General features: G+C 30.4%; 4 protein-coding genes across 4 annotated transcripts; 3 read left to right on the top strand and 1 right to left on the bottom strand.

Moving 5' to 3' along the window:
• Nucleotides 1-656: 656 nt before the first annotated feature.
• Nucleotides 657-4,851, top strand: LOC137830001 (protein KINESIN LIGHT CHAIN-RELATED 2). Its single transcript, XM_068637064.1, has 2 exons — nt 657-2,469; nt 4,361-4,851. Exons 1-2 carry the CDS (start codon nt 848-850, stop codon nt 4,569-4,571), a joined length of 1,833 nt encoding a protein of 610 aa, XP_068493165.1. The 5' UTR covers nt 657-847; the 3' UTR covers nt 4,572-4,851.
• A 1,724-nt stretch (nt 4,852-6,575) lies between these two features.
• On the bottom strand, nt 6,576-8,061 carry LOC137829999 (RING-H2 finger protein ATL16-like). Its single transcript, XM_068637062.1, has one exon. The coding sequence runs from the start codon at nt 8,019-8,021 to the stop codon at nt 6,987-6,989; it is 1,035 nt and encodes a 344-aa protein (XP_068493163.1). The 5' UTR covers nt 8,022-8,061; the 3' UTR covers nt 6,576-6,986.
• A 1,314-nt stretch (nt 8,062-9,375) lies between these two features.
• On the top strand, nt 9,376-11,329 carry LOC137829998 (protein DOWNY MILDEW RESISTANCE 6-like). The gene is made up of 4 exons (XM_068637061.1): nt 9,376-9,712; nt 9,844-10,094; nt 10,300-10,618; nt 10,826-11,329. The coding sequence occupies exons 1-4, from the start codon at nt 9,509-9,511 to the stop codon at nt 11,075-11,077; spliced, it is 1,026 nt and encodes a 341-aa protein (XP_068493162.1). The 5' UTR covers nt 9,376-9,508; the 3' UTR covers nt 11,078-11,329.
• A 7,457-nt stretch (nt 11,330-18,786) lies between these two features.
• LOC137829397 (ethylene-responsive transcription factor ERF096-like) lies at nt 18,787-19,200 on the top strand. The gene has a single exon (XM_068636200.1). The coding sequence runs from the start codon at nt 18,787-18,789 to the stop codon at nt 19,198-19,200; it is 414 nt and encodes a 137-aa protein (XP_068492301.1).
• The last annotated feature ends 6,871 nt before the right edge of the window (nt 19,201-26,071 follow it).

The raw sequence follows: 26,071 nt of genomic DNA, 5'->3' as shown, positions 1-26,071 counted from the left end.
ATGAATGACAGTTCCTAATGCAAATTTTTATTTTTTTATGATAAAAAGTTATTTTAATGATTTGTGGCAATATTGAAATGTCTAAACAGTATATTCATTAAACGAAGTATTTTATTAAAAAAATATTTATTAAATTTTTTAAAATTTTAATATAATTCTAGCATAATTTAAAAAAAAAACATTAATTTTTAAAAAATTCAAATTTATTATATCAATTTTATTATGATTATAAAAATAAAGAATAAATTAACATAAAAAATATCTCCTATTCCAAACAAAATTTAAAACTTGTAATAGTTATATAGTGTACACTTGTTTTGAGATAATAAAATGAATTAATTGAAAATTTAATAATAAAAAATGATGATATTCGTTTCTTTAAAAAAATTATTTTTCTTTCTAACTGAGTTTTATTTCTTTTTGTCTCTAAGTTCAAATTTAAAATAAAAAATAAAATATAATTTAGAAAATTATGAATTTTGAGGTACATAATTTGTCATTGTTATGAGATGTTATTTATTTAGAATTGTTATCGTTAATGCATAAGTTATTCATGAATATTAGTAAAAGTAATTTTTAATAATAAATTAACAAGAACCAAAAGTTAAAATTAACCAATTTTAAGTCTTTAAATTCCCAACTCATTCAGGCGAAGCACAGCATAAGTTTGAACTATATTTTTGAGATAAAACATGTAACATACGAGAAAACGACAGCGTTTGCAATGTTTTTCTACTCCCTTCCTTCCCTTTTACATTCTCCTTTCTCTCCCTTCCCTTCAATGGAGGGTTTTACGAAGGTTTAACCCAAACTTGAAGTGAACGATAAAGCTCCACAATTCACAAATATGAAAAAACTTTGGCATTCGTTGTCTCTCCTAGCTCGTCGGAGATCAATTTCTTCCTTCTCCAAATCGTACGCTTCCGATGCGCCCTTCAACCGCTGCACCAAAACCCATGAGTTACTGGTCCGACCCAACAAGTTTGTCACCACCCCATTTCGAAACATGGGCACCCTCGTCCAGAAAACATCTCCAATCCCCTCCAGACAGCGCAAAATCATGGAAAAATCGCAGCTTGAGGAGACTTTTGAATCCGCAGAAACCACCGAAGAAATGCTCAAGGCGTTCCGTAACATGGAAGAGGTTTTCGATGAGAGAGAGCTTGGCTTGGCTTCTTTGAAAATTGGCCTTAAACTTGATCACGAAGGTGAGGATCCCGAGAAAGCTCTTTCCTTTGCTAACAGAGCTTTGAAAGCTTTGGATAAAGATAATACCAGCCCTTCTCTACCTGTTGCCATGTGTTTGCAGTTATTGGGGTCTGTTAGTTTTAGGTTGAAAAGGTTTAGTGATAGTTTAGGGTACCTTAATAGGGCTAATAGGGTGTTGGGTAGGTTGCAGGATGAGGGTCTTGGTGTTGATGTGAGGCCTGTGCTGCATGCTGTGCAGCTTGAATTGGCCAATGTTAAGAATGCCATGGGGAGGAGGGAGGAGGCTCTTGAGAATCTTAGGAAGTGTTTGGAGATTAAGGAAATGACTTTTGAAGAGGGTAGTGGGGAGTTGGGTAAGGCCAACCGTGACTTGGCTGAGGCTTATGTCGCGGTTTTGCACTTTAAGGAGGCGCTTCCTTTTTGTTTGAAGGCGTTGGACATTCATACGAAGGGGTTGGGGCAGAACTCAGTGGAGGTTGCCCATGATAGGAAGCTTCTTGGGATTGTGTATAGCGGGTTGGAGGAGCACGAGAAGGCGCTGGAGCAGAACGTTTTGGCGCAGAGAATTTTGAAGAATTGGAATCTTAGTGCAGATTTGTTGCGCGCTGAGATTGATGCTGCAAATATGATGATTGCTCTGGGAAGGTATGATGAGGCCGTTGGTACTTTGAATGGTGTTGTGCATCAGACGGAGAAGGATAGTGAGACTCGAGCACTTGTGCTTGTGTCAATGGCGAAAGCATTGTGTAATCAAGAGAAGTTTGCGGAGTGCAAGAGGTGTTTGGTGGTTTCACTTGGGATTCTTGAAAAAAGAGAACGGATTTCACCTGTGGAAGTAGCCGAGGCATACTCGGAGATATCAATGCAGTATGAAACCATGAATGAGTTTGAAACTGCGATTCTGTTGCTGAAGAGAACACTAGCTTTGCTTGAGAAACAGCCACAAGAGCAGCACTCGGAGGGGAGTGTTTCTGCAAGAATAGGTTGGTTACTGTTGTTGACAGGCAAGGTGCAGCAGGCTATTCCTTATTTAGAAAGTGCTGCTGAAAGATTGAAAGATAGCTTTGGTCCCAAGCATTTTGGAGTGGGTTATATCTACAACAACTTGGGGGCAGCGTATTTAGAGTTGGATAGACCCCAGTCAGCAGCACAAATGTTTGCAGTAGCAAAGGATATCATGGATGTATCTCTTGGTTCACATCATGCTGATACAATTGAAGCATGCCAGAATCTTTCAAAATCTTATGGCGAGATGGGAAGGTATGACTGGTTTTATTGTTTTGACTTCATATGTTGATATCATTTCTCTTTATTTGTTGATTATGGGAACAATTTTTGTGTGTGCACTTATGATAGTTGTTAGAATAGGTTAAGTAGGTTTTATTCAAAAACAGCTTTTGGGTAGTACCTATCTGTTCCTAGGATTATTTGTCTTTTACTCTTTCCTTTCCCATCATTTTGTCACATATCCGTTGTATATAAAATGAGCACCCAAGGGAGACATTTTTAAGCTCTGTTCTCTTTTTGTTTATTTTCTCAAGTTGGTATTAGAGTCTATCCTTGGAAGATTTGGTGGAACAATCGTTCTACCTGCTATTAGACCACTCACCAATATTTAGTTTCACGCTCGAGATGTCCATTTCTTGACATGAGTCGGGTATGTTGGAGATCTAATATCGACTAGAGATATGAAATTATAATATATAAATAGGTGCAAAACTCATCTTACGAACCGATTTTGTGAAGTTGAATAATGAATCGAGTTAAACTTTAAGTCCCCTTTCTAAGAATAGTATATGATGTACTGCATCTGATGTAACTTTTCGGGTCTATCTAAACTCTAAACACTATACTTTTGAACATATACCCATTACCGTGCTATCCAGATTCCATTAGAACTACTGTTTTGGACTTGTGAATACCTGGATGGCTGAATTCTCATGCATTCTCCTTTAATAATTTATTACAGAGAAGAGTTTGTGATGATTAATAAGTCTTCTTGTGTTTTCACATTATGTTTACTGACAGCTTCCTTATAAGAATTATGCAACACTCATAGTCCTATACTTTGTGTCTTCCACTCGCCCTCTTATTATTTTTCATCAAACTACATTTTAGACTTTATTGCACTCTAAAAATGAATTAATTTGTAAACCATTATCCTGTGTTTTGTACTTAGCACAGGATTTCTGATTTGGGGCTACTGTAGAGTTCTATTCTTCAAATGTGAGATAGAATGTAATTGAGTTGAAAGAAAGGGATTATGTCCTTAGGAAAGGCTGCAAATGTAGACACCATACACGTTTTGCTTCTGTTCTGAATTTTCAGCCTAACACATCTCATGATTGAGCTTGGTCAGTTTGAGTGCCATTGCCAATGTTATTTTATTTAGTCTACAGAATTTTATTTTTGAAGTTGTTATGTAATGATCCTATACTGGGAATGTACGTTAGAATTATATCTATGTGGTGCAATTGTTGTTTGATGACCACACAATGGATGGATATAGAATATAAGGGCCTGTAGGAGAATCTGTTTGCCACCATCTCTGCATGTGTTATTCCATATTTCTGCTAGTAAATGCAAAATGTCGTGTTAATTAAAAGATTGACGAGTTAATTTCTTTTGGTAAGCTACCTTTTATGTATAAAGTTTCTTGGGTGGTTCAGTTGGATGCATTATTTTAATGGAGATAGAGAAATAATTAATTGGATGACAAATTAGGAAGAAAAAAAAGTTACTACTTCATTGGAATGTGAAAACATCAGTCAATTTGAGAAATTTTTAGATGGCTAGAATTGCAGTCATTGTGAGATGGAGTAATATGATTTTAGCTGTTCTACCTGGTTACCTAAGATGCTTGAAATTGTTTAGTTTTGTTCATTGATGGATATATTTTACCTATTTTACGATAATTTTAGGAATTGGGAGGAATGCAATTATATTTGAATTTAGTTGTTCTTAGTTCTCAGCTTCTCTAGTAGTGATATAAAATGTAGCAAAACCCTCCTATTAGGTGAATGGAATGCACAATCATGTTCCTGTAACTATTTTTTCTCTGTTGTCCCTCTGGGGTATCTGATACATCATGCATATCTGACGAAAGGGATAAGTTCATACTTTTCTAAACAGTTGAATCTTGGAATTGCAGTTATGCCCTTGCAATTGAATTTCAACAGCAAGTCATTGATGCTTGGGAAAGCCATGGAGCAACTGCAGAAGATGAACTTAGAGAAGCCCATAGGCTTCTTGAACAATTGAAGAAAAAGGCCCATGGTCCCTCTGCAAATGAGCTTCCTATGAAGGCTTTGCCGTTGGGGAAAACACCTGCAACATCCAGGAACTCCAAGCTGGAATCATGACATAAATCCTCAGCAGTTTAGAAGACACTGCCATTCCTCATTGTAATGAACTTCTATGATACTGGTAACTGTTTACCAGTTTTGAGGCTTCCTCACAGATTTGTGGGGTAATTACTGAAATTAATTTGTTATACCTCAATCATATATATTTTGGATTTGCCATTATACCATTTAGATTTTATTTTTCTTTTAAATTCTAAGTCAGTACTCAGTTGTTTGTCACTAATAATATGGAAATTCCTCTCCAAATAATATACTTCATTCGCTAGTTGTTTTATAATGTTGCTAGTGTTCATGGGTTATATTGGAGTAAAATTTGAATTGATAGTGTTTAATTTGATTGATTTGCTTTGGAGTTTGGATATTTTTGTATTGATATGTTGATTTGGTTCAGGTTATTGGATTGTGATAAAAATAATATATTAACTTTTTATGTTTACTTTTTGGTTGTTTCTATATACTTTTTAAATTTAATTTTGATGTAAGGTAAAAATATTTATTATTTTTATAATAACTATTTATTATTTTGCTTTTCTATAGTTATTGCTTTTTTTTTTCTTTCTAAAATATGATGAAATGTTATATAATAAACATGACAATTAAGATATTTGGTAATGCTAGATAAACTAGAACAAAATTAAAAAAAGTATAAAAATAAAAGTTAAATATTAAAATGTATCAATTTAGATGTTTGAAAACCATCTACTTCAAGAAGATGAAGAATGAGAATTAAATAAATTGTAGTTAGTTCAGTTGGAATTTAGCGATAAAAACATCAAAACATGTCTCTTGCTTAGAATAGTTGAATTTATGGAATCTTATTGAATTGATGAATACCCTTTCAAAAGGGACTAGGATTACTCGCATTTAGAATATTGATTCCTATTTCTTCTAACACGAAGAAGGATATTAAAATGTACTTACTACAATATCAATGGGGTATTTTTTTAGCTCAGTGTGTCATAATTTTAAATGACCATTATTTTAAAATGGACGAAATATTAAATAACGAAGAACATTATTGACACTGAAATTTATTGAGACTGTTCATGACTCTCTTATTTTTTTACTGTTTACAGAATCTGTTGTATAGATATGGTGTAATGTTTTACAAATAAACAGTTAAAAAATGTAACCATAATGTTTCTCTTACGATTAAAGCATTGTAAGTGAAAGTTATTAGGAGAAATTTGATTAAAACATTTAATAGAATCCTATGTCTGAGAAGGTAGTTTTAACAGATGGTGAACAAGTAACAGAAGAAGTATTCATGAATGGAGTTTCCAAAACATATTGTAAATGGCAAAGCTTCATCTAACCATGAGAACTATTTACATATTATACCAGTCCGCAGCCTGACGATCCTACAATCTGAAGGATAGAAATCAATTGTCGGTTGCATGTATTCTCTTAGCCATTACAAGTACACATATTATTAAAAAAAAAATTAAAGTCCTTAGTTATTTTGTATCAGTATCCTTATGACAGTAGGATTGCAGTTTTTTGATTTGTGGGTGATATCTCTGGCATAAATCAGCTGGCTGCAACATTCCTGAAAAGTTGTGACATTAGAAAAGATGACTAACGCCTAGCCACGGGGAGATAGTGGTTAGGACCTATAAAGGGACAAGGACAAGCACAGTGTTAAAAAATTAAGCTACATTGAATGCTGTATCATGCAGTTGCCCCTTGTCCATATGATTGCAATGAGGCAAAAAGGTAGTATTAGTGATAATTTCAACAAAAGACATTTCTCATGCTTCTACTTATGGTTGCTCATTGCCTGGGTCCTATGCTCTCTGGCTTCCAATAAATAGCTTCTACTTATAACACATGCTTGCTTCTTCTACCCCCATACACATTATCCGGACCCAAATACAATGCACTCAAATCAAATAAAGGAAATGGAATAATGAGCATCATAGCATGCAGAAAAGAAGGACCCGGAATTATAATTCCCAAGTACTAGTGTACCCAGTGAAAACAATCAGTGTGAAAGTGATACACTCCTAACAATAATTTACATTCATCTCAGGGTAAAACCAAACTTTAGAAAAGAAAAATGCCCACGCCTTGTAATTTAAGCAAGGTACTAATTACTTATTCTAAAAGCAAAGCTTTTTGATTTTCTTTTTCACAACAATTCCACTGTCAGACTCACTAAGTCACTATCATTGCAAAAGTCACTCTACACTCAGCATTTGCTTCTGCCAATTTTCACCACTGGGATTCAAAGATCTTTGCTTCATTTGAATGACTAAGCCAACCCAAACTTGAAGATCTCCATTTTGATGACTGAAAGTAGAAAATAATACAAACTCCAATTCTGATGGAAGAACAACATATTTTTATAACTGCATCTAGGTTTTGTCCAAAAAACGCAAGAGATGAAAAAGAAAGGAAAACCTTCTCACACTAAACATCATTTTCCAAAGGAAGAACTGTCTTTTTGGATCCCTTTCCATAACAAAATGGGAAGAATGCTCTTCTACATTTGCTGTTACAGTACTCACTTGCACTAGCCTCATTCTGATGCCTGTTTTGTTGTATTATGACTTGAGCATCCAAGTAAGTTTGTCTATCATGTGCTGAATCCATTGAGAAAGATCTTCTAATTGGCTGAATGAAAAACTGGTCATCTTTTTTTCTGATATCAATACACTCATCACCCATGATGGAAACATGGTGGCACTTCCTTGGTTTCAAGTGCTCCACCTTCCTTGTAGAGTGGTTTCGATGTGCCAAGCTTCCCCTTGAGTCATTCCTCTCTTGTTGCACCTGTGGAAGCACTGCTCCAGGCTCTCCCCCCAGTTCAATAACCACAAAATCTTCATCACTACCCATATTGGAGAGCAACTGAGAATCCTGAGGAGAAGAACTTGGAGCTATGATATGATCCAATGGACAGTGTGAGTTGCCTGAAATGCTAGATCTGCAAAGCGGGCAATTGGAATTGGCCTGAAGCCACATATCAATGCAGTCCAAATGAAAGGCATGGTTGCAGTTGGGAAGAACTTTTAGCACATCATGTTCCTTAAACTCAGCCAAACAAACCACACAGCCATACACACTTTGGTCCTCACCTTCTCCTTTTATGAACTGAAACGTTGGGATTTCTCTGATGACAGATTCATCAAGCCCTCGGTTCCACATAGCAGGAGAAAATGCTATGAAGGGATCCTCATTGTGTCGCATTCGCAGGAGGGAAATCCATCTCATTGGGTTAACTTGACGCCAGTTTGAGCAGTATCTTGTTAAGAAAGTGAAGTAGCTGAGGAGCAACAAAACAGTGGCCAAGACACTGAGCACAACAATAACAAATATGGGAAAAGCATAGTCTGATGAAGCAGGTTGTGGGGGGTCTTGGAGTGTTTCAGCCTGGGCTTTGATGGGTGGGAGAGCTTCATATCCAAGCTTGTTGTTGTAGGAGTGGTTCTTGTTCAGTGCCATAAGCAAAGATGTGAATGAGAGATATGGGAATCACTTCATAAATAGCTTTGACTAACGTAGTTACCTTTTTTTATTTGGTTGAATGTAGATTAGGATCAAAGATTAACGTTATCTGTTAATCTTGTCACACCATGTTAATACAAATGATATAGCTAAGTAAAGAAAAAAAAGTCATGCCAGCAAGTGAATTACATTAATAAGAGAAATGATATTATATTAGTGATATTATTAGTCAAAGAAGAGTTGAGGAAAGTGTAAATAAAAGGTATGAAAGAAGAAATGGATTAGTTGTAAGTAACAACAGGTTAAGAAAGACACATGTGGTGATTAATTAGAAGGAAAAAAAAAGTTGTGAGATGAAGAGAAGCACGAGGGGTCAATGTTTGTAGCATGTTTTGGTCTGTTTTCAATGGTTTACTTATTCTTGGAGGTTTCTCTTTTCTCTTATATGAACCTTGCCTCCTCCTCAATCTCACTAGTGAGATCACATCTGATATCTATGATGGCCCTACCACCCCACAATTAATCACTCAACATGTTATCAGATCACATTCATCCTTCACAATAACATCAAATAACATGAAAATATGAAAAATTATGACACATCATGCTCACAGGGCTTCTCTTGTCTAACTATTCTTCTTTTAACAGAGTTCTCGGGGGACAAACTTTTTACTGCATCTTTGTTTGGATTCAACGTTCACACACTGCAAAATATTTTATGTTATCCCTTAATCATACAATATTATTACATTTATTAGGAACAACTTCTCACTGCCAATGCCTTTCACACACTCTTTTAATAATGAGATAATATCTGATTGAGTGGTAAGATTTGTAGTAATAACAGTCCCTGTGACTTTCAAATTATTTTTATAAGAGTCTCAAGTTTTCAATCATTATCAACAGCAGCAGTTTGTTTTTGTTTGTCTTCAATTTAATATGGGTTGGGCCGGCCAAACAAAAGTCTGGTAGCCTGAGAAACATCTTCTTGAGATAATTTTCTAAGCCTTATACAAAAATATTATATTATTTTAGGTATCAGATATCAATCGTGGACCAAACAAAATCGGAGGTATTTCTGATTTACTACCCAACATAAAAAATAATATAGTTTTTTAAAATTAGACAGCCGGCAAATGATTCTCTGCAAAAATAAGGAATAAATCATATTAATTGGGTCTCAAAATATATACTTCATTGGTTAAATCAATCGTTAATATTATGAATTGAGAAAAATACCTTAACATCGATTAATACTTAAAAAAATTATTATTTTATAGTATAATATTTTATTTTAATAAACGTGTCAAAAGAAACTTTATTAATAATTTAATGTACTTGATGGATCAACGTTTTCATCAAGTAGAGTCAAAAGGATATAGAAATTCACGACATGTATTTTTCTTGTTCCTCTTCAACATCAAGACATCCAGTTTTGGCTTTATAGTCTCACTGGTGAAACACAACCAAACTACTAAAATTAGATGGATAAACTTCTTTCAAGCCGGTTCAATCATGAATCTCTCCCTGGGGACTACATATTCCCACCAGAATTAAGACCAGGAGACCTCAAAATCCCCTTTAGCAGCAGTATTTCTGTAATTGATCTCAGTGAAGCACAAAATGGTGATAGAACCAACACAATTCAGAAAATTATCAAAGCTTCTCAGGAGTTTGGATTCTTTCAGGTTCAGATAATGATTTTTTTTTATTGCTGTTATGATATTATTTTGGGTAAAGATTAATATTTCTATGCAGAAGTTGAACATGTTATGGTATGGTAATGTTTAATGGAAAGTTATATGTATGATTAGAGCAGGTTATCAATCATGGAATTTCCGAGAATGCGATGAACGAAGTAAGAAGTGTTTTCAAGGAGTTATTTGAGATGCCCGAAGAGGAAAAGCAGAAACTGTGTTCAAATGATCCTTCCAAGAAATGCAAGATGTTCACTAGCAGTGTCAATTATGCAACTGAAAAGGTTCATCTGTGGAGAGACAATTTTAGGCACCCATGTCATCCTTTGGAGCAGTGGCAACACCTCTGGCCTGAAAATCCATCTAGATACAGGTAAATGAAAGTGGGAAATTATAAAACTTGAATCTTTTCATTTGAGTTGAAGAATTGTTTTTGCTGCATTCAAATTAAAAAGTTCTATTCAATCAAATAGTTACTACTAGTGTAGGGTTGTTTTCAGATAAATGGAGTTCAAGTCTTAGCTGTGTAAATATTTAAATGATTTGTCTTCTACAGTAGTCTTGTTCATCTTTTGCAGAGAGTGTGTTGGGTCGTTTTCAGTTGAAGTAAAGATGTTGGCTTCTAGGATCTTGAGTTTGATAAGTGAAGGGCTTGGTCTAGAGTGTGGATATTTTGAGAAGGGTCTTACTGAGTCTGTATTTCTTTCAATTAATCATTATCCACCATGCCCTGAACCAAGTTTGGCACTGGGAATAACAAAGCACTCAGATCCTAATCTCATAACCATTTTACTCCAAGATCATGTATGTGGCCTTCAAGTGTTCAAGGATGGAAACTGGATCGCAGTTGAGCCTATTCCCAATGCATTTGTGATAAACATAGGCTACCAGTTGCAGGTACATTTCTCTTAATTCATCAAACACTTTCATCAAGAAAATTGGAGATGTGATAAATAATGTGCATGATGGAGAAACACAGATATATAAAATAACACTGTGCTAGAAACTTTGTATGTTTCCACTTGTTATTTTTTTTCAAGTTGCAATTTCTTTCACTAAACTTGCGGTGGGAAAATTTTGTTGATGTGTTACATTGGAATACAGGTAATAAGTAATGGAAAGTTAATAAGTGCTGAGCACCGTGCTGTGACAAATTCACATGATACACGTACCTCTGCTGCTTTCTTCGTTGCTCCTTCAGATGAATGTATCATAGAGCCAGCAGAAGCTCTCACTGATGAACATCACCCTCCAATCTATAAGGCCTTCAACTACAAGGATTTCAACTCTCACTACTTTGCCAAATATGGTAATACAGACATAGTGCTGAAATCATTTGAAGTACAAAAGGGTTAAGTGAAATGTGGAAAGGTAAAGGAATATGGAGTGATGTAATAAAGGGAAACTTCAATTTGTCATCTTTCACTCTGTTGGCTTTGCTTAATGGTAGAGAAGATCCTTCATGAATAAATGAAGTTCCTCAGTTTGGTATAGTAAGAATTTCTCCTATTTTAAAGCACTGTATTTCCATTGTTTGCAAATTTATAGATGCAAGATATGAATATTATTGATGAATATAGTTAACCATGTGATATTCAGTCTTATAAAGTACTATCCACCTGTACAATTAGAGTTGTTTATTAATATATATATATATATATTTGGAAGCCTACCTTCCTATTACAATTTCAAAAGGACGGCATAAGTTTTTTTTAAAGAGTTTAATTGAAATACATAGATAATGTAAACATTTTTTACACCATTAGTCAATTATAAAAATATCATATATACTAATTTATAATTTTTTTTATAATAATTATCTTATAAATTATATTTAAATTATTTTCTAATTGATTGTAATGTTTACAAAATTCACACTTTGATTCTTAACAACCTCCTCCTCGAGTGTGAGTATCTTTCACATTGGCGTTTTCAACCACAAATAGTTAACTAGTTCCCTTTATTTGTATTGTCATTTTATCACAACAATGGGCCACACTTGTTGAAACCCGTACTAGAAAGACTTTCAATATAAGAAGTTCACAGTCTATGATTCTTCACCCACGTACTTTTTCGAGTTGGTCACCAAGATGAACCAGGATTTGATACCACTACTAAATCTTTCGAGGGAGACACACTAAGGAGATTTGACATCAATGAGCTATGAGTCAAACTCGTATAGAGATCATGGTACCACCTTTAACCTAAAACAAATCACTACAAAAAAATTATTAAATAACAACCAAATTTAGAGATAAAAAAAATTAGTCACTATATTGACTAAATTATATATTATTTTAGAGTCTAAAAATGTTCGATATCTAAAGTAATTTCTATTATTAATAAAAATTTATAAAATAGTTTCTAAATTGGTATCTAAATTAACTATCAAGGTTTTAATTACTAATAGTTTAGATTCTAAATTAGTCTTTAAAAGACTAATAGAGACTAATTTAGAATATAAAATAGTTAGTAGCTAAAACCTTGATAGCTAATGATTAGATACTAATTTAGAAACTACTCTATTAGTTTTTATTAATAATAGAAACTACTATAGATATCAATAATTTTTTAATTTATAAAATGATCTCTAAGTTAGTCAATGTAGTAACTAATTATTTTGCTCTCTAAAATTAGTTTCTATTTAATGAATTTCTTGTAGTGATTAAGGCAATAAGTTTGTGGGTCTTTCTCCTTATATTGCTCAACTTTCTCATTTCTACTTAATGTGAGACTCAAACTCACACTTGGATTCTTAACACCATTAATAATAAAATATTACAAGTATTGTTTGATCCCATTCATGGCTTGCATTGAGTATACAAAAAACTACTCCTAATTATCCCTTTATTTCCCCCTAAAATAAACATAATATTCTTTGATGCTAAGACACTTTTGGAATTCCCAAATACTTTATATCTACCACTCCTAACTTACAATAAAAGTTGTTTATATAGAGATTACAAGAAAAATCTTAGTAGAAAGGACATGATTTTTAAACACTTCTTGCTAGAGCGAAATACTTCATGAAGTGAAGAATTTACAAATAAAAGACACTCTTTATACCGTCTAATAGATAATTTGTATGATTTTTCACTTAAAAACTTTTCAAATGTTGTTGCATGTAGAGTAATAAATAGTAATATAGAATGGTTAAAATTTTCTTGTCATTTTTGGATGGAAATTTTTTATTTATAAACATTTGTGAAAGACTTTGGGGTTTGGATTAAGATTCTTTATCCTTGTGTCAATGTTTTATCATAATATGATTTTCTTTTGGTAAACATATTTTTTTGTAACACTCAACTTGCTATGCGTAGGACAACTTTTTCTTTAAAAACCCTTTTTAAGTGCTAGCAACACTAAATTGAGCATATAATAATAAAAAAAGATTTGTTCACTTTGTTATAATCTACTTGACATTTGTTTCTCAAATTGCATACATAATATACAAGCTATTTATTCAAAATTACGTCTTATGATATTTACGTGTGTATAATATCTACTTTTTATGGTTGATATCATCTAGTCACTTTGTGTTTCTTATGCTTTGTGTCTAGTCTTTATCCTTTTTTAGACTTTCATTTCTTTTGTTCGTGTCGTTTAATATTTATGTAGTCTTTTATAACATCTAATTTTCATCTAGCATCTAGTTATTTTGAGCTTTAGAATAAACATATGATCTTTCATGGGTTTTTCTAACTTTTATCACAAAAACTTATTTTTTATTATCATGATTACACTATAAAAAAATATGTTTTATGGTGACGGTTATTGTTGTACATATTGTAAAGAGAGATGCTTGTAAACGTCATTATTGTTGTTAGTATTATTTTATCGGCAAATAAAAATCATGAAATGAAAGTATTTAAGGATACATCTGTTGAACAAGATGCTTTGATGTCTCCAAATCCAAGAGAAAAGCTTGAAGACCTTGCTGCTGGGTGTCTGTGTGTGTTGTCCAGTTGTTTGAAACTTGTTAATTCACTCCTTAAGATGATCCAAGTTCATTTGAATCTTTAACCTTTTGAAAAGATGAGTTTTATAAAATGTTGTTGAAATTTCAACAAGTTGTTTTTTGAAACAACAGGTTGTTTTACCTTAGTAGTTTCAACATGTTGAAATTTCGAAAACAGGTTGTTTTACTTTAGCAGTTTTTGTAAAGGTTTTGAAAAACTTGACTTTGTTGTTAAGTCAATTCAACCGATTGTTTCAACAAAACAATTGATTGTTTTTATGAAAACCTTAACATAATTCTGTTAAGTGGTTTTAATATGTTTTAAATGATCATAACTACCTTGGCTCCTTTATTAAATGTTTTTGACCACTTGGTTGGTATATATAAAGGTAGTTTTACGCTCCTAATCTTGGAGTAAGAGAAAGAGTTTATCAAAACAGTTTTTCCAAGATTTGAAAGAACTTTGGATCATTCTGAAGTGTGTGGAATAGGATTGGGTAGTAATTCTGAACTTTAAGCTTTGTAATACCCAGGTGTATTCTATTCTCTTATTCATTGATTACTGTATTTCTGTATTTGTGTTGCCAATGAGTGTTGTGTGTTCTTGAGGTATTCAAGATCAACATTCTTGGTGTGGTTTGCCAAAGGTAGTGTGTTTCTTGAGGGGTTCAAGGTCACTACTTTGGTGTGTGGTGTTTGTAATTTGGTTTTGATTGTATAGTGGTTTTCCCAGTGGTTTCTGGAGACTGGATGTAGCTCTTGGTGTAAGAGTGAACCAATATAAATTGCTTGTGTGCTTATCTCTTACCCTTAACTCTTTAAATTCTATTTTTAAGTTGTTTAAGTTCTAACTAGTATAAACAACCGATTGTTTTTATGATATCATCTTAAAACAATTTTGGGTCTTTGTTTCCTTGATTCTTTTCTCTGTAATTCAGCATTGAATTTCATTATACCTTTAAAGTTTGCGGAAATCTCTTATAAACAATTCACTCCCCTCTTCTTTAAAGCCATATATTCTAACAACTTCAATCATGATTAAAAAAGCCATATATTCCTACATAAAACCCAAATAAGATCCAACATGATCCAAAGAAATAAACCCTCAAAGACTATATGCACACGATTTGTAACGTGCATCAGACATAAAAATCATGGTCATTGTTGTTATAATCTGACTTTTTTTTATAATAAATTTTAAAATGTAATACGTGATTTCCAACTAGGGTAATTTGAATATTAAATTATTAAATTTTAAAATGTAACATGTATAAGTTTTTTTCAGTGTAACTATTAAGGTATTATTTTCATCATTTAACTATAAGAAAATCATTAAATATAAATCAATTTAGAGACAAAAATTAATTAGTTGTTATATTGACTAAATTAGATATTATTTTAGAGACTAAAAAATTGTTGATATCTAAATTAGTTTCTATTATTGATAAATAATTTCTAAATTGGTATCTAATTAACTACCAATATTTATCTAAAAACTTTGTAGGTAAATCAACATTACCTACAAATTACCCACCGATCAAAATTCATATGTAATGTGGATGTAGGTAATTTACCTACAGACAGTGTGTTTGTGGGTAACAGAAAGAGTAGTTACCTACCAACTTCAGTCCCTCGATAAATTAATAGGTAATTCAACATATTTTATTTTTAATTTTTTAATTTTTTTTATTACATATTATTAATATTAATAATATTTAATATTATAAATATTATTTATATTATTACCTATTATTAATATTATTAAATATTATTTATGTTATTAATATTATTAATATTATTCTATATTACTAATATTATAAATAAATAAATAAATATAAATATAGGTGGATTGGGATTCTTTTCGTGCAGCATAATGATCCGAGGAACCACTTTGAGAGTTTCTCTTTAGATCACATCAACTCTAAACAAACAAAATAGTATTTAAGTTACATATGGCGCAACTCAAGTCTTGATTATGGCTGGCTAAAATACAGGAAGAAATCATTCACGTACTCCCTCTCATAATGGATTATTCCTAAGTGTATTAAAAGTTGTCATTAAAAAAGAAGTTGGGCAGGGGTGTGCAAAGGAGTAGAAAACAGCAGGGGAGGGTCTGGTCTGAGGGGGCTGGGGCATTTAAAAACGCACACAAGTGCTCTTAAAAGTGTGTATGCTGTTATGAGTGATTTTAGTCTTAGTAATGATCTTAACTAAAGACTAGGAAAGGTTACTTATTTGTGCAGGGTGACAAGGATTGGAAGGAAGGGATCGTGAAGTAAAATAAATGAATTAACTTATCAAATTCTTCAAGCCGCAGCAGAGGACGATGTGTGCGACTATGGTTGGCGATGATTAACATGGGTGGATGAAGGAGTGCTGGGCTGCATTGATAATATCAGTCTTTTTTTGGTGTATTTTTTAGGTTGGACTGTATGACTAACATAATTTGTATGTTTTGGTGATATGTACAGGGCCATAAGTGAAGCCAATTAAATCATTCCCAGCCAAAACAACTCCATTTTACCACTGTTAAAATGATTTTTTGTGGCTAGGAATGGTCTCTTGTAAACAGGTGGTAGTTGGGGAAGGATGAGGAGATGAAAAGGATGCATATCTTTTGCAGCAACAGTAGTTTCAAACAGTAGAAAGACTTTGTAGAGTTGGTGCTGTTGCTGTAGGAAAAAAGGAAAGCTATGACTTAAAAGAGAAGAATTCCTGGACCAATTACAGGGATATCACAAGGAGAAGGTTACAGTGATCAAAACCCACCCAAATTTACGAAGAGGAAAAAGAGAAGGGTAGTTCCTTTTGATGCATAGGCGTCTAGTGCTCATATGGGGAATGCCTAATAACCCTCATTTGGTTTGAGCAATCTTGTTACAAGTGTATAGAATACCTAAAAGGTGGAATGTATAAAAGGATTGTGAGACCAAAAGTATCACATTTTAATTTAATTTATTTTTGTTGATAATTTTTTTTAATATTATTAAATATTAATAATATTATAAATAGTATCAATATTATAATAGTATTAATATTATATATAATAATAATATTTTTTTATTAATATTATTAATAGTAATATTATTCGTAATAATATTATTAATAGTAATATTATTTTTATTAATATTATTCGTAATAATATTATTTTCATTAATATTATTAGTAATAATATTATTTTTATTTTTATTAATATTATGATTAATATTATTTATATTATTAAAACTTTTAAAACTATTAAGATTATTTATATTCTTAATAAAAATATTTATGTTAATAATTAATAATAATATTTAATTTATTTTAGATATAGATTCGTGGTTAAAATTTGTAGATAATGTAAAATTTACCTACGAATAGAGATCTGTGGGTAATAATATGTAAGTAATAATCTGTAAGTAAAGTTGAATTTACTTACATATTGAGATTCGTGAATAATATCAGTAGGTAATGATTCGTGAATAATATCGGTAAATAATGATGAATTTACCTATGGATTCAAATCAATAAATAATATGTGTAAATAATATTAAATTTATTCACGGATTTAATTTAGTTAATAAAAACTAATTATTTTTAATTTTTAAAATTATTTTTTTTAATAATTTTCTAGTAATGTTTGTACCTCTATTAAAAAAAACTTAGTTGTTGTATACATATAGTTTTGTCTGCTCATAAATGTAATTGGTTCACTACACAAATTTGTTTGAGAAATATTTAAAGCTTTGTTAAAAAAATTAATTATTTCAATAGAATTTTCAATGGATGCCCATTATAACAATTTTTTTTCAGTAAAAGTAATGTTATGAAAATATTAAATTCATCAGTTTAATGCAAATTTGCAGGTAATTATAATACGGGATAATTATGGACAAACATTAAAGAAATGATTTTTTTTGACGAAATTAGTTATCAATTAATTTTTATATTTGATTATAACAACTACCTTTTTATGTTACCAAATGTTTTATATATTTTCGAATAATTTTCAGTTTTTTCTGTTGGTGAAGATATACTAATTTTCAGTTGCTTTTTGACCAATGTTTGTGGCATAGTTGGTCGGTCAAGTGGCTCTGTAGTAGGGCTCCTTTGTCGGCCCTAATGGGCCACAAGTGAGAGAAGATGAAGCTGGAAAATGGGTGGCTGAGAATGTATGCAAGGACCAAACTTAGTACTTCTTTCACTCCTAAAGTCATCACATATAGGTACCTATAATAGTTGCCTTACAACATTCACCTTCTGTTCAACTACCATAATCTTATCTAACTATAATAGTGAAAATTATATTTCTGATTTATAAACACAATGATCACTTACAATACAGTTATAATACGATGTCTGTTACAGAAAATAAACCATGTTTTGATGCCCTTTTGTATTGCTTAAAATTGAAGAGCAGTTTATTGTGTTTGCATATGTTTGAACAAAGCTACATCGGAGACAGCAAAATCTCTGAGGTGAAAACCATGACGAGGACCGTTCCAATTTCCACCCAAATCCAATGATGTAAGACATGATGCTACAGCTGCTACCGAAGTTCAATGTTTCACCTTAGAATAATATATTACCCACACATGATGAACAAAAAGTTATTATTTTATTAATTTCATGATCTTTGTCCAATCCAACCCTCAGCTTCACAATGATAATAATATTCAGGTAACCCAATCAGAACTCTACAACAAAACTTTTTGTTCCTTAATTCACTGCAACTAAATTCTGGTTGAAAGAGATGAATTAATTTGATCATTTTCTATTTTCAAACATTTTATTTGAATGACTCACGTAGCATAACCCCTTCTGTATAATGTATCATCCTTGTGACCTCACCTTCAATCTGGTTGAGAACCAGAAATTCTAACATTCATTTATGAATAACTCCAAAAAAATTGTTTGAGGTGACCCTCCGCAGGCCTTTTAGCCATCACCAAAATTTGTGATACATCCACATACGTTGAACTCTCTAAAACAATCTCAATCACAGGGTATCAGCATATTCATTACTTTTCCAATGCATTGAACCTATGGTGAATTTGGCACTTATGTGTAGCAAGTATAAATAAAATGGTAGATGTAACAAGGGTTAATAATTTTTTGGTGAGCCACAATGGAAGAGGACTCCTCTAAGGACAAAAACTTGCACACCAAGAAAGAGCCACACTATAGAGGAGTCCGGCAGCGGCCGTGGGGGAAGTTCGCCGCCGAAATTCGGGACCCCACCAAGCATGGTGGCCGAGTGTGGCTGGGCACATTCCTCACGGCGGAGGAGGCTGCCAGAGCTTATGACCGTGCTGCCTTTGAGATGAGAGGTGCTTCAGCCGTTCTCAATTTTCCAAATGAGTATCCTTCATGCTCTTCTATGAGCTCCTCTTCGTCATTAACACCTTCTTCTTCTTCTTCAATGCTTAAACATGATCATGGTAAACAAGTTATTGAGTTTGAGTGCTTGGATGACAAATTGTTAGAGGACCTTCTTGATTTTGATGACTATGCCTACGAGAAAGACTTGCCTAAGAAGTGAACATTAATTTGTGTGATCAAATTTCTATGCTATAGATCATTTCAATGCTCCTACCTACCATAATGTCTTCATCATAAATAATTTTATTTTAGCCAGTATTTTACTTTAGTGTGTTCTATTTGTAATATATTTAATTAAGAATGATATGACTGAACCTTTTAATTACTTTTATTGATGTCTCCAATTCTCAGAATAAAATAGAATAACTTGCATATCTGTTCACCATTGTGTAATATACTTAATCTTCCCTTTACCATTAAATTTCAATTTCTTTATTATTATTATAACATATATAAAATAAACATCTATAATAAAACAAAAACTACATCTTCCTATGGCAGGTGACATGTATAGTTTACTTTATTTTAATTAAAAATATTTAAGCACTATAGTATTAAAAATAAGAAAGTCTGCATATAAAGGTATGAGTCGGTTTTCACTTGAGTCACCTGAGCAATCAGCATCACAGAGAAGTCAGCAAGATTAAGAAATTGTATTAACTTTTTTGGACATAATATCAAATCATTCCGTTATTTTCTATTCATTCTTTACTTTACATGTCTTCTCTTTATATATATAGAGAGATAAATAAATAAAATTAATTATTTAGTGGAGAATCACAAATAATGTTGGTTGTAGATGTGGCATTTACTAGTGATATATTCAACATGTAAGTTTTTAATTCCGACGTCAGTAAATATGATTAATATATAACATATGAAAAAAATGGGGCATGAGAGAAGTGATTTCCAGTTAGATAGATAGATAGATAAAATGAAAATGAACTAAAATAGTATTGGATGGTAAAACTGTGACAATTTTTTTTTTTATTGAATTATCCTAAGGTAAGTAAGTAATCATAGTTGAATCATAAAAAGCAAATTTTATTAGCTTTTAAAAGAAAATGTGATATAATTAAATTTATATTGATTCTACCAGTTTAATAGTCAATAAAAATATCATACTTAATTAAGTTTTAAGAACTTCATAAATTTAAGTCTTTTAATTAAGTTTTTATTGATTTTTTATTTATTTATATTTTTCAATTAAGTATCTTATTGTATGTTGATTGAGTAACATTATCCTATCTCGTCATTTTATCTTTTGTAATTAATATAAAGTGATGTGGTTATTACTGTAAACAATCAAAGTTACATGTTATCTTAAATTAACTAAAATATTTATCACATAATACATTAAAAAAATCATTAAATAAAAACCAATTTTTAGAGATAAAAATAATTAGTTGTTATAGTGATTAAATTATAAACAATTTTAAAGACTGAACAAATTATTGATTTCTAAATTAATTTTTATTATTGATAAATAGTTTCTAAATTGGTATTTAATTAGCTACCAAGTTTTAACTACCAATTATTTATATTCTAAATTTGGTAGCAAAAACCTTGATAGCTAATTAGATACCAATTTATAAACTATTTATCAATAATAAAAACTAATTTAGAAAACAATTTTTTTAGTCTCTAAGATGATTTCTAATTTAGTCAATATAGCAACTAATTATTTTTTATTTGTAAAATTAATTTTTATTCAATGATTTTCTTGTAGTGATATTATTTTATATTAATTACAAAACATTTTATTTCTTAACACATAGAAAATAAATATGTATAATAACGGGATAAGATAATAACCACATCATCCAATTAAATAAAAACAATTAAGACTCAATTGAAAAATATAAAAAAATTTAAATATTTAATTGATAACTTTTTAAATAAAAATCCAATTAAAAATACATAAATTTATAAATCACTTAAAACTTAATTAAACCAAAATATTATAACTGTAGATATGCATGTTCTATTGTAATGTGGACTATAATATGAGCTAGTTAGTTTACTTTTCAGGAAGTTTGAATAGGAATAGGAGGGCTTAAATAGTAATACCCATTGGTGTCCGCCATTCCTAATCGGGTTATAAGTTCAGGACTCAAAACATAGGATTATTTTTTAAAAGTGGACCAACATGTTCATATAATTGAAGGCAATTGCTTCCTGTACCATATCACTACAACCAATCACAGGGGAAAAACCAAAAATACCCTTGGGATACATATAAAATTACATTTCGGACTCCCTTTTTCAGAATACAATAATCTCTTCTAGATAAATTTTTTCGGAATGTATTCTTTTCAGTTCCAGATTTTTACCCTTGATTGATTTTCCGAATTTTTATATCCGAAACACAAATATCTCTTCCGAATTTATTTTTCCAGAATACATTATTTTTAATTCTAGATTTTTATTTTCGGAATAAAGGGTATTTTCAGAATTTTTGAAATTATGTTGGGTGGAGGTTCAAAATGTTCAGGGAGCATTTGCCATAATTGAAACGTAACAAGCTTACAGATTTAGAGGACGATTCTATTTACACTTTTTATGTGTTTGGAAAATACTTTAATTTTACCTTCTTTAACGTTGTCCCTATTTTAGCATTTGCCTTATTCATTTAAACTAATTTTTGAAAGCCTAAAAATGTTAACAATTCCACAACTTAGTTATGCAAGTATTGCAACTTTTTACCTTTTTATAAATTTATTTATAAAATGTATTAAATATATATTTTTAAATCGAGACATATACTTATTTCCAAAATATTTTGAAAACGAGTTGTTAGAACATACAGAAACCAAAACCAGAGAGGGTGTGAAGAGAAAAAACAGGGGTGCAAGTAAAAGAACCCTTACCTTAAGTTAGATTAGGAGTTATTCTACATAATAATCAGTCATTATACACTATTTGAACGTGCATGCATGCACCCCAACTTAGGGTGTGTTTAAATAAACAGCTAAGTGTTTATTGAATTATTATTTATTACGCCAACACTTAAGTAAAAGCTATTTTAATAATTAAAGAAATAAACTATTTTACGTAAGTTATAAGCAGTTTTCATAGGATATTCTAAATGCTTATAAAATAAGTCATTGTAAGTTGCACACTTCTAAACAAGTACTCCCAAACATTTTCACAATTGTTTATGATATAAAATATAAAAAAAATCCAAATAAATTGTAAATTAACTCTTTCAAAGTCACCCTTATTTATGCAGCCTATTTGGATAATGCAAAAATAAAAAACCATTTGAAGATAAAAACACTAAGATTTTTACTAGAGAGTCATAAATTAACCATACAAATAAATCTCACACACCAAATTAAATTCAAAATCTTGAACACATTTTTAAAAACATTATCGTAAAAAGCATTGTTAACTGTATGTATAATACAGGTTGCAGTTTGGATAATTTATACACTCCGACAAAAACAGTTAACATTGTGTTGTTCATGGTTGTATGTGTATAGTACATCTAATACCGTATGGAATTTGTTTCATTTTTTTAAAAATTAAAATAATTTATGCTACGACATCTCACAATACACACAGGTGTGGCCACATGGTACTTTGTTTGGATCTCAAATCTATTAAAAATAAAATAAACTTTTGTAAAATTCAAGTCATAAATTATAAAACAGATATATTTTAATAAAATAATATTATGTAACATGGTAGCTTGAAGGAGGTATTATTAATTTACTATTGACAAAAGTAGTAAATTAAAATTATTAAGAGGACACAGAGGTGTATGCACATGGTGCTTTGTTTGGTCTGAATTCTATTTTAGTCAACATTTATGTAAGATGCAAGCTTCTAGATCGTGTTATTATACATTACTCCCAAAAATATTTAAAACATCAGCGTACCTGTTAAGTTGTTCTTCTGTACGATAATACATGATAGATACTTTTACCACTCTTGACCAAGAATATAGGGAGAGTATATAAAATAATATACTCAAATAGTTTTAATGTTTATTTTTTTTTATGTAAAATCATTAAAATTCATTTTGTTTATTTATTTTAATCGCCATAATTTTATATAATATATTGGAGATGATATTATTTGCATATTTTAATAAATAGTTTTGCTTCTCTTAATAAATAGTTGTGCTTTTCTTTATTGCAGTGATTTGTTTATAAACTTTGGCGATTGATTTTTTGCAAAAACTATTAGTCAAGTGAAGACCTTTTAAAGAAAATTTTATTATGTCTTTTTAAATAGATAAAATATATTATTTAATTGTTTATATCTTATATAGACGAAATATTTGTTATAATTTCCTATAAATAATCTCTACAAAACAACTTGTTAATGAGTTCAAGTGAAGTTTCTTCTTTTTACCATGTTTTTTTATACAAACTTAAATTCAAACTCAATATTGTATATAAACAAACTTAATGGTGTAGATAAATCCATAACAATAAAATAAAAAGGGTCAGGGATTCACGTAAATTATTATTTTTAACTCAAGAAGTGAATCTTTCATAAAATTTCATATTCATAATAAATTATCATTAAGATGTTTACCTTAAAATTCCAAATTAATTAATACCTTAAAAACTGTGCTTTGAAACTTGGCTAATAAATTATAGCTGAGAGGGATGAAGAAACGACAAAACAGTTTCCTATTATGACAACTTTTCCTTTGTTTCAGAACCAGATTGGAACACGTTTCACGTGCCTTCAGAAATTTTGTTTGAATCATTGTCAAACAATCTAGATAAAGTCCACGTTTGACTTTCTTTCATTAAAAGAAAATAAGTACTTAACATCGATCTGTTAAAAACTGACAAATCTGATGTTAATTTGTTAAAAACTTACATTAACAGGTAAAATCTTTTCCTGATGATATTTAGTTAATAATGTTGGATATGCGTTTCATATGTATTAGACTTTAAACTATAGATGTTACTTTATTATTATTGATTGTTGAAGATTGATTCTAATTAATTTTAGTTAAATTGATACTAATTTATTATTAATTTATCATTAATTTTTAATTAAACAATTTAGTATGAATTAAGTTGACATTAATATATTTTATTTTAAAATTTATTTAATTTACATAAAATATATTTTTAATATTAATTTAATTTATATCGGTTTAATCGATGTTAATGATAATAATTTTTTTAAAAGAAATCTCAATGTCTTCATCTTTAACAAAATAATATCATTTTTTTTGAACTACTTGAAATGAGCATAAGTTTACCTCAGGACGTGTAGAACTCTGAATAAAATCAAGTGGCTCAAGTTGGGGGGATAGTTTTCGAAACTAGTAAGAAAGGATATGAAAACTCAACTTGAGACACTTGAACTAGTTTCAGAATTTTGCAGATTATGCAAACTTGTTGGACGAAATTCAAATATTAGAAAATCCGAGAGCATTAGGGTGGATTTGGTCCTATGGTTTGGTCGATTCGAGAGCAATGTTCTTGTTGGAAAAAATTCGGAGAATTAAAAACTTGAGAGCATTGGCTGCTGGGTGAGCCACTCTCATTGGGTGAATCTGGTTCCAATGGTTTGGTTGCTAGGCTAGCCTGAAATTCATTGGGGAATTTGGTTCCAGGGCTTGGTTATTAGGCGAGCTTGAGCCTCACTGGGTGAGAATGTTCTGTAAAGGGAATTATGATTGTGAAAGGTTCTAGTATATTTTAAAAGTTAAACTTGTAGATGATTGTATGATATATTGAGGTAGTGAATAAATTATGAATCATGTGAAAGTGTGATTGAGACGTAGTATTTTTAGGAAAGGGGAAACACCGTGTTGAGATTGTTTAGGATATGCATTGAATTAGAGATTTATCTAGAAGGAGATATCCCGATTATACTGATATATTTGAGTTATATAGATGAAAATTATTAGGTGGTGAGAGTTGAAGGAGGTTCATATGACTAAGTCTACTATTTAAAAGATAACTCGTCTGAAAAGTCATATGGATTTATCATGTCATATGGCATATGAGAGGACTTAGTTCCTTTGTTCATGTAGTTGTGTGGAGAGAAACTTAGTACGACAAATGTATAACTTTGAGTCAAATTCAAGACATGTGTCTTTTGGAAGTAGAGTAAATTGTTTATGTATGTATATCAGTTCTCTTATGAATAATATTAAATATAAGTTATTTGTAAACACTATTGTTTAGTAAATCGTAACAAATAAACTATAAAATTTGAGATGTTTGTAACTTGTTTGAATTGAAATTGATGTTGATATCTTCTGAAATCTCTAGCTTATATTATTTCTTGTTATGTTTTTTTTTTTAAATATATGATGATCATGTATTAAAAAAATATGTTGCAAAGTGATTGTACACTACAATAATAGTAGTTAGAGTTTCAGTTTTTTTTTGTCTTGTTTTGAGTATATATACATATTTAATATATATATATTCAATAATTTAAAATAATTTTTGCATTCATTATTTTTAATTAAATATTTTTAATTCAGATGATTATACCAGTGATAATTTGTATTCACATATAATATAATTAATAGTACCTATTAATATTTGCAAGTATATACATTCAGAAAAAAATATGAATTTAAATAAATTTAATATTAATAATTAAATTATTATTATTATTATTATAACATTTTGGACTGTTATTTCCAACAAGAGCAAAAATTTGTCCATATAAAATTAATTTTAACAATTATCAAGTAAAATTATTTTTTAATTAAACAGGTATGCTATTTAATAGCAGTTGCAGATCTTTTTTCCATAAAAAATAGTGTTATTTCTGTAGTACAATTTTTAAATGAATACGAACAATTATAAAAGATAAAAGGATAATAAACTAATATTAATTATATTAATTTTTCTTTCTAGTTTTATAGTATTGACAATGAAAAAAGAATCATACAATAACATTTTTAAAATAGGAAAAAGTAAAAAAAAATAGTTTTAATTTGTAAAATGATAGGTAATTAGTTTTTCTTTCAATAATATTATGTATTATGTAAAAAAATGTAATATTCTTCGTAATTATTATAAATTATTGAAATC

Source organism: Phaseolus vulgaris, chromosome 7 (genome assembly GCF_000499845.2).
Source record: "Phaseolus vulgaris cultivar G19833 chromosome 7, P. vulgaris v2.0, whole genome shotgun sequence".
Classification (NCBI taxonomy): Eukaryota; Viridiplantae; Streptophyta; class Magnoliopsida; order Fabales; family Fabaceae; genus Phaseolus; species Phaseolus vulgaris.
Note: the sequence above shows the minus strand (reverse complement) of the source record. Positions and strands in the feature narration are given on the sequence as shown.

Excerpts from the sequence above, each read along its gene's own strand:
- LOC137830001 (XM_068637064.1), top strand. The coding sequence starts at position 848 with ATGAAAAAACTTTGGCATTCGTTGTCTCTCCTAGCTCGTCGGAGATCA. Across the intron at positions 2,470-4,360 it reads TCTTATGGCGAGATGGGAAG|TTATGCCCTTGCAATTGAAT; the intron begins GTATGACTGGTT and ends TTGGAATTGCAG.
- LOC137829999 (XM_068637062.1), bottom strand. The coding sequence starts at position 8,021 with ATGGCACTGAACAAGAACCACTCCTACAACAACAAGCTTGGATATGAA.
- LOC137829998 (XM_068637061.1), top strand. The coding sequence starts at position 9,509 with ATGGATAAACTTCTTTCAAGCCGGTTCAATCATGAATCTCTCCCTGGG. Across the intron at positions 10,095-10,299 it reads GAAAATCCATCTAGATACAG|AGAGTGTGTTGGGTCGTTTT; the intron begins GTAAATGAAAGT and ends CATCTTTTGCAG. Across the intron at positions 10,619-10,825 it reads ACATAGGCTACCAGTTGCAG|GTAATAAGTAATGGAAAGTT; the intron begins GTACATTTCTCT and ends ATTGGAATACAG.
- LOC137829397 (XM_068636200.1), top strand. The coding sequence starts at position 18,787 with ATGGAAGAGGACTCCTCTAAGGACAAAAACTTGCACACCAAGAAAGAG.